The sequence below is a fragment of the Eriocheir sinensis genome, chromosome 15 (genome assembly GCF_024679095.1).
Source record: "Eriocheir sinensis breed Jianghai 21 chromosome 15, ASM2467909v1, whole genome shotgun sequence".
NCBI lineage: Eukaryota > Metazoa > Arthropoda > Malacostraca > Decapoda > Varunidae > Eriocheir > Eriocheir sinensis.
In genome coordinates, this window is record NC_066523.1 from 10,456,570 (window position 1) to 10,471,099 (window position 14,530).

Genomic DNA, 14,530 nt, shown 5'->3' on the forward strand with positions numbered 1-14,530 from the left:
GAGACTCAAAACGCTGGGGGCCCCTGAGTGTGCGCTGGCGAGCGTGTACTCCTCGTTCATCCTCCCCAAACTGACATACGCGTCCCCAGCGTGGTCTTCCTCCATCAACATCACGCAGCGCCGCCAACTTGAACGCGTCCAGAAGCGAGCCTGCAAAATCATCCTGGGCCCTCACTACACCAGCTATCAGGACGCCCTCGACTCCCTCCATCTCACCAGCCTACAACACCGTCACGAGACCCTACTACACCGGTTCGCAACCAAGCTTCTCAACCAGCCCAGACACAGACACATCCTCCCACCCGCAGTGAACCGCCCTCAGCACTCAGTGAGACACCACAACATTATTGCCCCGATACGGGCACGGACTGACCGCTACAAGAACAGAGCAGTGCCCATGATGGTCAAATATATCAACAATGCAAATTAAGAGCAGCACAATTTGTATGTTTTGTAAATATTTTTCATTAGGACTTATTGTTGTTGTTATTATGATTATTATTATGATTATTATTATTATTATGATTACTATTATTATTATTATTATTATTATTATTATTATTATCGTGATTATTATGATTATTATTATTATCTTTACTATGATTATTGCTATTATTGTTATTTCTATTTTCCTTTTTATTTTCAATCATACTACTTTGTTCATTTGTCTCATTCATTTCATTTCATCTTCCATTGATGTATATTTTCAGCTCTAGGGCTGCCTGGTACTTCATGAAATAAACCGTTTATTATTATTATTAGTATTAGTATTAGTATTACACACACACACACACACATACACAAGCGTGGAAAAAAAATATGGTCAGTTTTTCAACAAGTTTTATTCATGAAGATATAATTATTTGACAAGAACCAAAGAAATCTCTCTTTTTTATTTAAACATATTTTTACAAAAAGGAGGCTCAGAATTACACTTTTTTGGTACAATTATTTTAAGAGCCTGTGTATGGGACAAAATGAATTGTCGACTGTTGACACGCTGCGTTGCGGTGGTTATTTTCCGAGGCTCGCATGCAACTCCTTCTTGAACATTAGATATCGTTTATAGTTGCCCTGTGAGAAAGAAAAGGTGTGAGATGGGGGTGAGGGAGGTGATGCCGGAATGCTAGGGGAGTGAATGAAGGAGGAGACAGGGATAAGAAAAAAAAAGGAATGAAGAAAAAGGAGATGTGAGATAGAGGTGAGGGAGGTAATGTAGGGATGATGGGGGAGTGAAAGGGAGGAAGAAACAGAGAGGAAAGGGGAGGGAGTAATGAGGAAAGAGAAAAGGATAGATAAGTAGGGAGAAAAAGGGAAGTGCATGACAGAGCGGACAGAATGACGAAAAGGAAAGGGAGGAAAGGGTGAGGAAAGAGAGAAGACAAGAAGGAAAGCATGCAGAAATATGGAGGGAGGAAATAGGAACGATGGGGAGTGGAGAAGGAAGAGGGAATGGACGGATGAGGAAAAGTATAGAAAGGATGGAGGGAAACAAAGCAATGGAGGGAAGAAAAGCAAATAGGAATGATGGGGAAGTGGAGGGAAAAGAGACGGAGAGAAGAGGGAGAGGGAGGGATGAGGAAAAAGTTTGTAATAGGTCGAAAACAACGTGAAAACATATGAAGAAAAATGTACAAAACCAACTAACCACGGCTAGAAAAATCGGCCGAAAAAGACAAGTCGGCCGCATTAATGCTGGTGAAGACTAACACTGCGTTTAAAATGTCTGCCCAACCATTCTTGAGCGGTGGCTGTGACGTAGCTATCGCCCTTAACACTGTTGCCAAGGGAACTTACTTCGATCTTGACTGGTGCCACGTTTCCAACTGACCTCCCGTATAATAACGTAGGTAATCATAGCTAAGGCAGTAAGAGAAGGTGACTTAAGTTTTAGCTGTTGTTCTCTTAAGGAAAAAAGTTGTTGACAGACTAGTTACATAACTGTCAACGACGTTAAAAATATCACGTTAATAGCTTACCGCGATCTGAGCGTAGCGCCAGCTGGGGTAGGCCGCAGTCTGGAAGCCGCTGTGAGTTAGGAAAGCCTCGTCCAATACAGAGAACCGGAAACCTCTCAAGTGAAGCTCATACACCTGCGAAAGCATGATGATGATGATGATGATGATGATGATAAAATGATGATGATAATTACATAATGATTATTACATAATGATAATGACATAGTGATAATGATTATTACATGAAGATGAATTATTACAGCCACTATAAATAAAATTCGCCTGCTTCACTAACATAATTATGGAAAAAAAGTTAAATACATGTCTTGAAACAACACACACACACACACACACACACACACACACACACACACACACACACACACCTACCTGACTGTTCCTTGTGAATCCATAGCCCACAAAGCGCTCATCAAAGTACGGGGCGCCGCGAGGAAGCACCATAAGAGGCTCCCAAAACTCCTGGTAGCTGGTGATGTTGTAGAGGATATCGTATGCCACAGGAGGGGGCAGGTAACCCGGCCTCTCCACCTCCCATTTTTCCATGTGTGTGTTCCCCTGGTTCTGCTTGTATATCTTTAATTAAAGGTAAACGTGAAAATATGTGGGAGTGGATGAGAGGGTAAGGACTCGAAGGATGGTAAGAATGTGAAGAGTGAGAGGTGAAAATAAGATGCAAGAGGAGGAGTTGAGTGAAGGGAAGAAGTAGAAAGAGAAGGAGGAAGAAGAAAGGAAAGATAGAAAGGAGAAAAGAGAAAGTGGAAAAAAATGTGTGAGAAACATGTGTATGTATTATACAGGAAAGGAAGAAGGTCAAGGGCAAAAATAAAATGAAAAAAAGGCCTTTAAACATTGCCTCTATAAAAAAAAAAAAAAGAGTTGAGAAAGCGGCCAAAAGAGAGGTCAATTTCGGGAGGAGAGGCGTTTCGATACGTATACTCTCCTCTTGAAAGGGTTCAAGTTGTAGGCAGGAGTAAATACGAACGAAGGGAGACTGTTTCAGAGTTTACCAGAGCAAGAGACGAAAGAATGTGTGTGTGTGTGTGTGTGTGTGTGTGTGTGTGTGTGTGTGTGTGTGTGTGTGTGTGTGTGTGTGTGTGTGTGTGTGTGTGTGTGTGTGCGTGTGTGTGTGCGCGCGTGCGTGCGTGTGCGTGTGTGTGTGTGTGTGTGTGTGTGTGTGTGTGTGTGTGTGTGTGTGTGTGTGTGTGTGTGTGTGTGTGTGTATATAATGAACCTTTTTATCCAAGTATTTCTGGACATATTCTTGCTCGCCGCAATCATCCTCTACAGAACAGTTCTCCTGTCCACCCTCTGTAACACCTCAACCTTTTCTACCCAGTCTTTTCTTACCCCTGCCCATTAATTGTGTGACTGCTTCAGTTCCTTAATGCTAAATGCTAAAGTCACCCATCGAAATCAAAGAAAATGGAAAACACAAGATGCGTCTACACCTGTGGTCAGGTGAAGGCAGGTGGAGTGATTTCAACTGAAGCAGACTGAGGAGCTGCAGGTGACGTCACTGCGCAGAAGAGGATATTGAAGAATAGGGGATAGGTGTTTGGAAGTTTGTGTCGAGTTGACAGTTGTAGAAATTGCGTTTTTGAGGCGTTGAAAGATACCAAGTTCTTCATGCCCCAATCGGAAATGGTAGTAAGGTCTGAGATTAAGCTTTCTGCCGCATCCAGCCTGGAATCATGTAGCTCCTGTTAAGAGAGTTTTCAATCAAAAGATGTTGAGTAATGCAGAGTAGAGTCATCGGCGTAAGAATGGATAGGAAAGTTTGTTTTGGAGCGATCATCAATGAACAACAGAAAGAGAGTGGGAGATAGGACAACGCCCTGCGGGTCACCACTGTTGATAGGTTTAAGGGAGGAAAAGTGACCGTTTATGTCAAAGCAGAGATAGATTGGCTAGAAAGTACAGAGAGAGGGATGGAATCGGTGCGAGGATAGTTTAGAAAGCAAAGATTTGTACCAGACTCTGTCAAAAGCTTTCAAGATATCTATAATGTGTGTGTGTGTGTGTGTGTGTGTGTGTGTGTGTGTGTGTGTGTGTGTGTGTGTGTGTGTGTGTGTGTGTGTGTGTGTGTGTGTGTGTGTGTGTGTGTGTGTGTGTGTGTGTGTGTGTGTGTGTGTGTGTGATTGCGTTTGTTTAATACTAATACTGTGGCATCTACAAGTATTTATACCAACACACACACACACACACACACACACACACACACATACCTTTACATGGTACCTCCTGGCTTGCCCCCGTGCTAAAAGCCTCAGCAAGTCCATCTTGTCTGATGGCGTGGAGGTCACGTTTCTGTGCACCTCATACACCGGAACCACATAGGCACACCTCCCACACACAGGACGATCGTGGAGGAAGCGAGACAGTCGTGGGAACATGTGTGGGGATGGGATCATGTCCATGTCCACGCTGAGAGAGTGAGGTGTGTGGCATGCGCGGCGGGCGAGGTTCCGCAATAAGTTCTGTGGGTAGAGCGGATATGGAATTTCTTCGTGTCCCAGCGCTGCCACCAGTTGTTTGTTTGCCTTTAGGGGCGTACCGCATGACACGAATGGCGGGAATGCCGTTGATGGCTTCGGTGGTCGTGACAAAGGGTGGATTAAGTGGAAGGATACACGCTGCTCCACTCCATCCACACACCGTCTTAAGTATTCCACCATGCTAGCCGCCACGGCATACTCTTTCCCTGAAACGAAAATGGCTACCGATATAGGCCCAGACCAGCGGAGTGTGTGCTGGGCGATCCAATGCAGCTGGTCCGCGGAGGAGTGGGTGGCGAGACACACCTCAGCGCCCACTGTCACGTTGACCCACTCCTGTGCAGCCCAGACAAAGGCATGTGACGTAAAGTTTCCGCTGGCGTCCCCGAGGCCAAGGGCTGCTGGGACCACGGCCTCCAACTTCATCTGAGGAAGAAGGAACCTGTGAGAGGATGGAGTAGGTAGGTATGGCTTGAGAAAAGGCTCTGGATGACCTGGATGGGAGGGAGGGAAGGTTGTGGAAGGGGACGAAGATGAAGAGTGTCGTTAACTATCCATATCCGCCATCTCTATTTGTCTATTTTTTTCTCATTCTTTATATATCTCTAACTGGTTATCTAGGAATCTGTCAGCCATTTTATCTATAAGTAAACTAGTCTATCTATCTACCTATCTATCTATATCTATCTATTCAACTATCAACCTATCCACCAATCAATCAATCAATCAATCAATCAATCAGTCAATCTATATATCATATCTATCTCTCCATAAATGACTCTTTATGTATGTATCATCACCACAACATAAACAGCACTCACCGGGGTCAGGTTGTCACGGTGCAGGTTTCTTTTGAATGGTAGTGAGGTGTTGCTTTGAGTGCTGAGCACTGTCAGGTTCATCACTAGTCCCAGGTACAAGTTCACCACCACCACCACCACGTTCAACACCAAGAAGGATCGCTGTCTATACGCCTGCAAACAGACAGCGCACGCTCCATATACCTCGCAAAGATGTCAAAAGCAGGTGGATTTCATTGATTTATGTGTTAATGAAAAGCTTGAGACAAAAGCCGTTCGACTACAGAAAGAAAATTACCATGATAGCAAGAATTAGCCTTCTTTTCAGAATGAAAACATAAATTGTTGGAGCTACGTGTTCAGAAATTCTAGGTTTTGGGACACTTTCCTTTTGGATTTGATTATTTATGGATTGGTTTTGATGTTTTTAGTCACTAAAGATAGCTTTCATCAAGATATATTTGATTATGTAAAATAAAAATAACCCAAAGCGTAAAAAATAGAACCTCATTTTATAGGTTTCATAAAAAAATAATGGACAGTTTCCCACTATGGTTTATGTTGAAGATGTAAGTACAGATGGATATCACAGCCAAGGGAGTAGGGAGCGATTACCGCATTGGCTAAGCTGCTCGCCTCTTTTGAAGAAACTGCCACACAGTACACATCCCACTCCGGGCGAGTTTGATAAAAAAAAAAAAATGATCACGCAGCTTTAGGCTTATTAATCATCCACTCCAAGGTCGCCTTTTCCTTACCTTGCCTCACCACATGATGCGGCAGGATTTCAGGTATCAGAAACTGCCAAAAACTCAATACGCCCGATTTGGTTTGATCGCCCCTTCTACATTATACGCCTCTTAAGAACGTAAGGAGTCTGCAAGAGGCCGGTTAGCCTATACACACACTTCATTCATATACCACTGAACAGTACTAACTTATTCATAGCATTCCTACTCTTGACATGTTTCAAGACAATATTCGTTGCTGTAAATTGATTTACTGAATAGGAATACCTTACCTGGTAAATATGTTTCTGCGACTGCTTTGATGAGTAGCACAAGGTGGTTGTGAAGAGGGTCACTGGCAAACATATGGCTTTCTAACGTGTGAAAAGAAAGCTTTGTCTTGTAATGTGGATGATACATGAATAGCAAGGGCCTCCTGACATGTATAGATGTATAATTCTGAGGTTCCTTTCAATTCGCTGCTTTTCAACACCTTAATGGGAACACCCATGTGGAATTCCAGGTGAGCACACCCTTAATACTTTTATGGGCACACCCATGGAGGTACTAAGGGCTTAATAACATCATGGGCACAGCAAAGCATGTCGGTGCTGCCGTGACCTGTTGACTGGACCAATATGGCCGTTTGACAGTTCTGCTTCACATGAGCCTTGTCCCGCCGACTCTACCTATCCTACCTCAATGGCGTGGCGACCTGGCCAGACCCACCCAGCACTCCTGCACTCACCTTATTTCTCCTTATGCCGAACCATAGAGACTTCGAGAATATGCGTCCGAGAGGGGTTTGAGGAACCGCGCCTCCAGGGACGAGAAACTTTAGCACGGCACGAGGAAAACCAGGCCGAGCAAAAGTAGGCACATAGCTCACCATCGTAGTTAAGCAGAGGAAGGGAGAGCGTCTGCACGGAGCACAGCGGTATGCCCAGATGCACTAACGCCCTGTAGATAAGACAATCTTAAGTGGATCCAATATGGTGGAAATAAGAATGTCTTGCAGTTCCCCCAAAAATCTTAAGTCAGCCATGTTTAGATTTTCCTGCCTTAACGCTGTTTCACACTCCCGCTGACAGACGGCTTAGTGTGTTGTTGATATATTTCGTTCAACCAATGGCAATGCAGCACGTGGCCCGTGACAGAGGCAGGCGATGTTGTCTGCCCCACCGAGAGCACAGAAATGAAGTGAGAAGTTCAGGTAAGCCAATCACTTGTCATGTGGAGAGTCAGCTTGGTATATTGTTGCTAAAACGTGCTAGTGAGTGAAACATTTTTGTTAGCCTGCATGAAGGTATCCTCTAGGAGTGTAGGTGTAGCCGCTGTTCCGGCTCCGCGGCGATTGATAATGTGGTAGATATGTTGTAGCCGCTGTTCCGGCTCCGCGGCGATTGATAGATTAATGTGGTAGATATGTTTGTGGGGATTATATGAATCATGTCGGGATAGTCGAGGGTGCGAGGGTGCGAGGCGGTAGTGTCGCCAGATGTTTACGGGAAAAGTGTCGAGACAGCAGTGAGATGAGTGAAATGCTGACTCAGGACGCCTGCTGGAGGCCCCTCTGGTGCAGGGTTGAGCAAGGAGGAGAAGGGACAGTAGCAGGGTAGTGGCAAGAGAGGAAACACGTATTCACACTGCCGTTACCACCGGGGCCGACCGGAAGGAGTAAATAACCCGACTGTACCCGCAAATGCTATGTATTATTGATTATATTAGTGTCATACTAGCCATATTGATTGCACTGGTCACTTATTATTAATGCCTTACTAGCCTTGTTCATTGTACTGGTCATCTGGCTTACGAGCCGTGCTCATTGTATGTCTTCATGTAGTTTATCCAATATCTCGTCTGACGTGCACTTATATGACCATGGCCTTTAACTTGTTAATGACGGTTAGTAGTGTTTGCTTGCTCTGCCGTGATAATAATAATGAAGAGATTGTGCGTCGTTGTTTCCGTATTGTAACGCATATGGCGTTGTTTCCGTATTGTAATGCATATGACGCCCATCTTTCAGGTTTGACCACTATCAATAAATGATGTGAGTTCGACGCAGCGGTATCAGTCACCTTAACTACTCACTTAAATAAGAGCTGGTCATCATCGCGCTTACACTAGGTAACGTTATACACGTGTCTTTCTGTCAGTTCTTAGCCATGACTTTTTCCTCCAAGTTGTCCATGATCAGTCTCATTACCCTGTTTTGACCTCCTCTGTAGGTAAAAGTGTAATATACATTCATGCACCAAGTTATCTCACCATGGAGTGGGGAAGGGATATGGGGGCAAACACACTTCAGTACGTGATGTCATTTCAGTATTTTCATAGAGGTGAGGCCATTTTCTGAGCAGCAGAGCTTAGCAAACATATCAGTCATTAAGATTTGCCACTTCTGCCACCAGGGCACTGCCCAGTAATGTGGCTAGGATTAGGAGTGGAGTTCAGACAGTGTCAGCTGCTCAGATATAGGGAAGTAGATAAAACGGCATACTTTTCCAGGAGCAGCTTGCTGTATTATGGTTTAAAACACTGTCGCTCTACTATAAGTGCAATAACAATAAGTAAAAAGCTCTTTCATAGTGCTTAAGATAAATTAACTTCCTATTAAAACATACACTTTAAATTCACTATTATAAATTAGTCATTGTACTTCTTTGTTTTCTTCATTTCCACAGATTAAGTTTATTAACTATGTAAACTTTCTACTTCATTGCTTCTTAACCTTTAACTACTGGCCAGTCACTTTTTTTTTTTTTTTTTACAACAAAGGAGGCAGCTCAAGGGCACAAGAAGGAAACAATAATAAAAAAAAAAGTCCGCTACTCGCTGCTCCTAAAAAAGAATCAAAAGAGGTGGCCGAAAGAGAGGTCAATTTCGGGAGGAGAGGTGTCCTGATACCCTTCTCTTGAAAGAGTTCAAGTCGTAGGCAGGAGGAAATACAGATGAAGGAAGATTGTTCCAGAGTTTACCAGCGTGAGGGATGAAAGAGTGAAGATGCTGGTTAACTCTTGCATAAGGGGTTTGGACAGTATAGGGATGAGCATGAGTAGAAAGTCGTGTGCAGCGGGGCCGCGGGAGGGGGGGAGGCATGCAGTTAGCAAGTTCAGAAGAGCAGTCAGCGTGGAAATATCGATAAAAGATAGAAAGAGAGGCAACATCGCGACGGAATTTAAGAGGTAGAAGACTATCAGTAGGAGGAGGAGAGCTGATGAGACGAAGAGCCTTAGACTCCACTCTGTCCAGAAGAGCTGTGTGAGTGGAGCCCCCCCACACATGAGATGCATACTCCATACGAGGGCGGACAAGGCCCCTGTATATGGATAGCAATTGCGCGGGGGAGAAGAACTGGCGGAGACAATACAGAACGCCCAATCTCGAGGAAACTGATTTAGCGAGAGAGGAGATGTTTTCAGTTGAGATTTTGAGTAAAGGATAGACCGAGGATGTTTAGTGTTGAAGATGGTGATAGCTGAGTGTTGTCGAAGAATAGGGGATAGGTGTTTGGAAGGTTGTGTCGAGTTGATAGGTGGAGAAATTGAGTTTTTGAGGCATTGATGGACACAAGGTTCCTTCTGCCCCAATCGGAAATGATAGCAAGGTCTGAGGTTAAGCGTTCTGCAGCCTCCAGTCTGGAGTCGTGTACTTCCTGTTGAGAGAGTCTTCTATTGAAGGAAGTTGAATAATGCAGAGTGGAGTCGTCGGCGTATGAGTGGACAGGACAGTTTGTTATGGAAAGAAGATCATTGATGAATAACAGGAAGAGAGTGGGTGATAGGACATAGCCCTGTGGAACACCACTGTTGATAGGTTTAGGGGAAGTACAGTGACCGTCTACCACCGCAAAGATAGAACGGCCGGAAAGGAAACTGGAGTTAAAGGAACAGAGAGAGGGATAGAATCCGAAAGAGGGCAGTTTAGAAAGCAAAGACTGGTGCCAGACTCTATCGAAGGCTTTCGATATGTCTAGCGCAACAGAGAAAGTTTCACCGAAACGGCTAAGAGAGGATGACCAATAGTCAGTTAAGAGAGCAAGAAGATCGCCAGTAGAACGCCCCTTGCGGAACCCATACTGGCGATCAGAAAGAAGGATAGAAGTGGAGAGGTGCTTTTGAATCTTCCGGTTAAGGATTGATTCAAAAGCTTTAGATAGACACGAAAGTAAAGCTATAGGGCGGTAGTTTGAGGGATTGGAACGGTCACCCTTCTTAGGCACAGGCTGTACAAATGCATACTTCCAGCAGGAAGGAAAGGTAGATGTTGATAGGCAGAGACGAAAGAGTTTGACCAGGCAGGGTGTCAGCACGGAAACACAGTTTTTAAGGACAATAGGAGGCACTCCATCAGGTCCAAAAGCCTTCTGAGAGTTGAGACCAGAGAGGGCATAGACAACATCATTAGGAGGAATCTTAATAACAGGCATAAAGGAATCGGAGGGGGGATGAGTAAGAGGAATATGCCCAGAATCGTCCAAGGTGGAGTTCTAACAGAAAGTTTGAGCGAAGAGTTCAGCCTTAGAGACAGATGAGACGGCAGTGCTGCCGTCAGGGTTTAAGAGAGGAGGGAAAGAGGAAGAAGTGAAATTGGAGGAGATATTTTTGGCTAGATGCCAGAAGTCACGGGAAGAATTAGAAGAAGCAAGGTGTTGACATTTTCTATTGATAAAAGAAGTTTTGGTAAGTCGGAGAATAGATTTGGCACGATTTCGGGCTGAAATGTAAAGGTCATAGTTAGCGGGAGTTCGAAGGCTCTGGAACCTTTTGTGAGCTGCCTCTCTATCTTTAATAGCACGAGAACAAGCATGATTAAACCAAGGCTTTTTAGCATGAGGAGTAGAGAAAGAACGTGGAATGTATGCCTCCATTCCAGAGACAATCACCTCTGAGATGCGCTGGGCACACACAGAGGGGTCTCTCTCCTGGAAGTAGTAATCATTCCACGGGAAATCGGAAAAGTATATCCTCAGGTTGTCCCACCGAGCTGAAGCAAAATGCCAGAAGCATCGCCTCTTTGGTGGATCCCGAGGATGTACAGAAGCGATAGGACAGGAAACAGAAATAAGGTTATGATCGGAGGAACCCAGCGGAGAGAACAGTTTGACAGAGTAAGCAGAAGGATTAGAGGTAAGGAAGAGATCTAGAATGTTGGGCCTGTCTCCAAGACGGTCGGGAATACGTGTAGGGTGCTGAACCAACTGCTCTAGGTCGTTGAGGACAGAAAAGTTGTAGGCTTGTTCACCAGGCTGGTCAGTGAAAGAGGATGAAAGCCAAAGCTGGTGGTGAACATTGAAATCTCCCAAGATGGAGATTTCAGTGAAGGGAGAGTGAATCAAGATGTGCTCCACTTTAGATTTCAAATAGTCAAAGAATTTTATATAGTTAGTAGAGTTAGGTGAGAGATAAACAGCACAGATGTATTTAGTAATAGAATGACAATGAAGTCTTAGCCAGATGGTGGAAAATTCAGAATAGTCAAGGTCGTGGGCACGAGAGCAAGTGATGTCGTTGCGCACGTAGGCGCAACATCCAGCTTTGGATTGAAATTTAGGATAAAGATAGTAGGAGGGAACAGAGTAGAGGTTGCTGTCAGTAGCCTCAGAAACCTGTGTTTCGGTGAGGAAGAGAAGGTGGGGTTTAGAGGAGGAGAGATGGTGTTCCACAGAATGAAAATTAGAACGAAGACCACGAATGTTGCAGAAATTGATAAGGAGGAGGTTCGAGGAGTTATCAGGACACCTTTCAAGTCGGCAGCCAGAAGGGGAGTCCTCCCTGGGGGGAATTTATGGTCCCCCCCCAGGCGGGGACTCCGAGGCAGTGTTGTTTTTTCGCCATTTTGAATTTTGAATTTTGGGAAAAGGTGTGTGTGTTGTGTGAATGTAGTGTGGTGTAGAAAGAGAGTGGAACTGTCTTTAGAGAGCATGCTGAACTGCTCTCTGGTGTTGATGAGACAAAAGGGAAACGGTTAGTGAGGACATGGGTTGGGTCTTTGAAGGGCTTCAGCACCCTCCTCGCTTCCCATATATCCTCATCGGGAGTAGCTCACGCCCGTTCGGTAGTGTCTTCTCTCTCTCTCTCTCTCTCTCTCTCTCTCTCTCTCTCTCTCTCTCTCTCTCTCTCTCTCTCTCTCTCTCTCTCTCTCTCTCTCTCTCTCTCTCTCTCTCTCTCTCTCTCTCTCTCTCTCTCTCTCTCTCTCTCTCTCTCTCTCTCTCTCTCTCTCTCTCTCTCTCTCTCTCTCTCTCTCTCTTCTCTTTATAGGAGACTGAGTGTCACCTGAAAGTGTAACGGGTGCTACAACACCTAGCAGCCCATATGTCCCAGCAGTGGTGCAGCGTCGGACCCTTAAACTTCCAGGCAGGAGACACAAGATGGACACAAGATAAAAGATTCTGAAGAAGCAAGGCCAAGCATATATTACTGGATAGTTTGCAGAAATGTGTAGATTTCCTTGAATAGTTTCAACCAAAATGATTGCAATAGCTGGAGCTTTTCAGGACTTTGTTGAATATTGCAGGGCATGAAATTCTGTATTTCTTATGCATCACTAAAGGTCTCTTTTGCTTTCTTCAGACATGTTGTGTATTTGTAATTTATTTAATTGTTTTCTATAGGAAATAACATATAAAAATATGTTTAATAGCAGGCTGTGAAGAATTGTTCCAAATAGTATACACCACAAGTGCTATATGCTTTACATGTTATTAAGTGTATAATAAGCTCAGCCATATTGTCCTGCATTTAATTTTTAGTCAGATAATTTCTCCCCTTTTTTACAATTTAAGTTGTGATTGTGTTCATGTATACCAGCAGTTTTTTCTTTAATCATATTAGTAAAGAAGTTGTTATTATATATATGAAGTCAGATTAAGTGATTTTCAAAAGCATTATAATCAAGCTCATTTAGCCTGTGTCACTCTCAAAGTTATACGCCTCCGTGGTCTAATGGTCAGCGTTCCTGGCTTCTACTCCGTAGGCCTGGGTTCGAATCCCGGCCCGGGCAGTCGGCGTGCAGCTCACCCAGCTGTTCATCCTCCCTCTCAGGCTGGTCGATAAATGGGTACCTGGGGAAATCTGGGGAAGGCAATCTATGGTAACCCAGATATCACACTGGCCCTGTGTCCCGGGGTAATGCGGGCTTCCTTCCACCACAGGCTCAAGGGCCAATGTTAGGGAGATGAGCACCGAGACCATGTGCTGCTACTGCGTATCCACCCAACCTGACTACTTTTACTCTCAAAGTATAAAATTGTGTGTTTGTGTGTATGTGAGTGTGTGTGTGTGTGTGTGTGTGCATGTGTGTGTGTGTGTGTGTGTGTGTGTGTGTGTGTGTGTGTGTGTGTGTGTGTGTGTGCGTGCGTGCGTGTGTGTGTGTGTGTGTGTGTGTGTGTCACATCCTGGAGAGCCCAAGACTTCTCTCAAAACTCTGATGACTCGAGAAACAGTCTTGCTTCCAACTATATTTTGAGAGCCAACAGTCGTCGTGAAAATTTTCTAGGTATAGTGGAATGTGTCTTGACAGTGGGCAGTGCCATTGTCTTTGAAGAACTCCACCGAGTTCTTAACGAAACACACCCATACACCAATTTGCTTGATGATTTCCTGTATTTTATTGCCAGTACACTATTTAACACCTTTAAATATTTAATAATATATTTATTAATGGCAACTTTTTCATTATGTTCTCAACTTGTGCCAGCAACATATGAGTCAGTACCTTAGTAAGGTTAGGTTACATAAATGAAAAAAATGCATTTAGGAGTTAAAAACAGAAACATTATTTTCTTGTCAATACAAAAAAAAAAAAACGATTTTCAAGGTGAGAAAGATTTTTTTAAGTCTATGGACAAAAAAAAATCTAGTTTTAATGTTGTGCTATAAGTAGAAAATGAAGTAATTATATATTTTTCACTTAACCTTTTTGGATGAAATAAATATCAGTATATTCAATATATATAAATATTTTGCCTCAACCTAAAATCATACAATGCTTTCTCAATAATTATTATAGTAGCTATGACACTAAGAGTGTGAATAAAACTGGGTGATGAATCAAACCTTGACGGGTGTTGCTAGGTTGCTAATTTACCAGCAATAGGTTACCATGTGATGGAGATGAGCACCGAGGCCACACACAGCTATGTGTACAGCCCCAACTTCACCCTACCTTTACTAGACACATCACCTATAACACCCAGTAAAACTAGCATAGTAAATAGTAAATGTAATACCTTAATGCAGTAAACATCATTGAGACAAGAATGAGCCATGGGATGACTAAATTACCAAAATATCCAACAAACATATAATGCATGTTGGAAAGAATGGGTAATTGCTTAGCAGGAGCAGTCTATTCATCATCATCATTTCATCGACGCCTGCTCCTAGGAGCTCCCACCAGGGGATGGCCACGGCAGAAAAGTTTCCAACTTTCTGTATCCAAACACTGCCTCCTTGCCTGCTCAAAGTTTCTCAAAGATCTTTCCCCCCTCTCTCTAACATACTCTTGCACCCTATCCCTCCATT

General features: G+C 43.8%; 1 protein-coding gene and 1 long non-coding RNA gene across 2 annotated transcripts; one reads left to right on the forward strand and one right to left on the reverse strand.

Annotated features, from left to right (window-relative positions):
- Nucleotides 1–826: 826 nt before the first annotated feature.
- On the reverse strand, nucleotides 827–7,141 carry LOC126998896 (beta-1,4-glucuronyltransferase 1-like). Its single transcript, XM_050861097.1, has 7 exons — nucleotides 7,064–7,141; nucleotides 6,892–6,962; nucleotides 5,296–5,448; nucleotides 4,205–4,900; nucleotides 2,349–2,552; nucleotides 1,980–2,093; nucleotides 827–1,074 (listed from the first exon to the last, which is right to left on the reverse strand). The coding sequence occupies exons 2-7, from the start codon at nucleotides 6,892–6,894 to the stop codon at nucleotides 1,015–1,017; spliced, it is 1,230 nt and encodes a 409-aa protein (XP_050717054.1). The 5' UTR covers nucleotides 6,895–6,962; nucleotides 7,064–7,141; the 3' UTR covers nucleotides 827–1,014.
- A 334-nt stretch (nucleotides 7,142–7,475) lies between these two features.
- On the forward strand, nucleotides 7,476–13,757 carry LOC126999068 (uncharacterized). Its single transcript, XR_007753124.1, has 3 exons — nucleotides 7,476–7,679; nucleotides 8,032–8,132; nucleotides 12,266–13,757. It is a non-coding gene; the product is annotated as an uncharacterized LOC126999068 (long non-coding RNA).
- The last annotated feature ends 773 nt before the right edge of the window (nucleotides 13,758–14,530 follow it).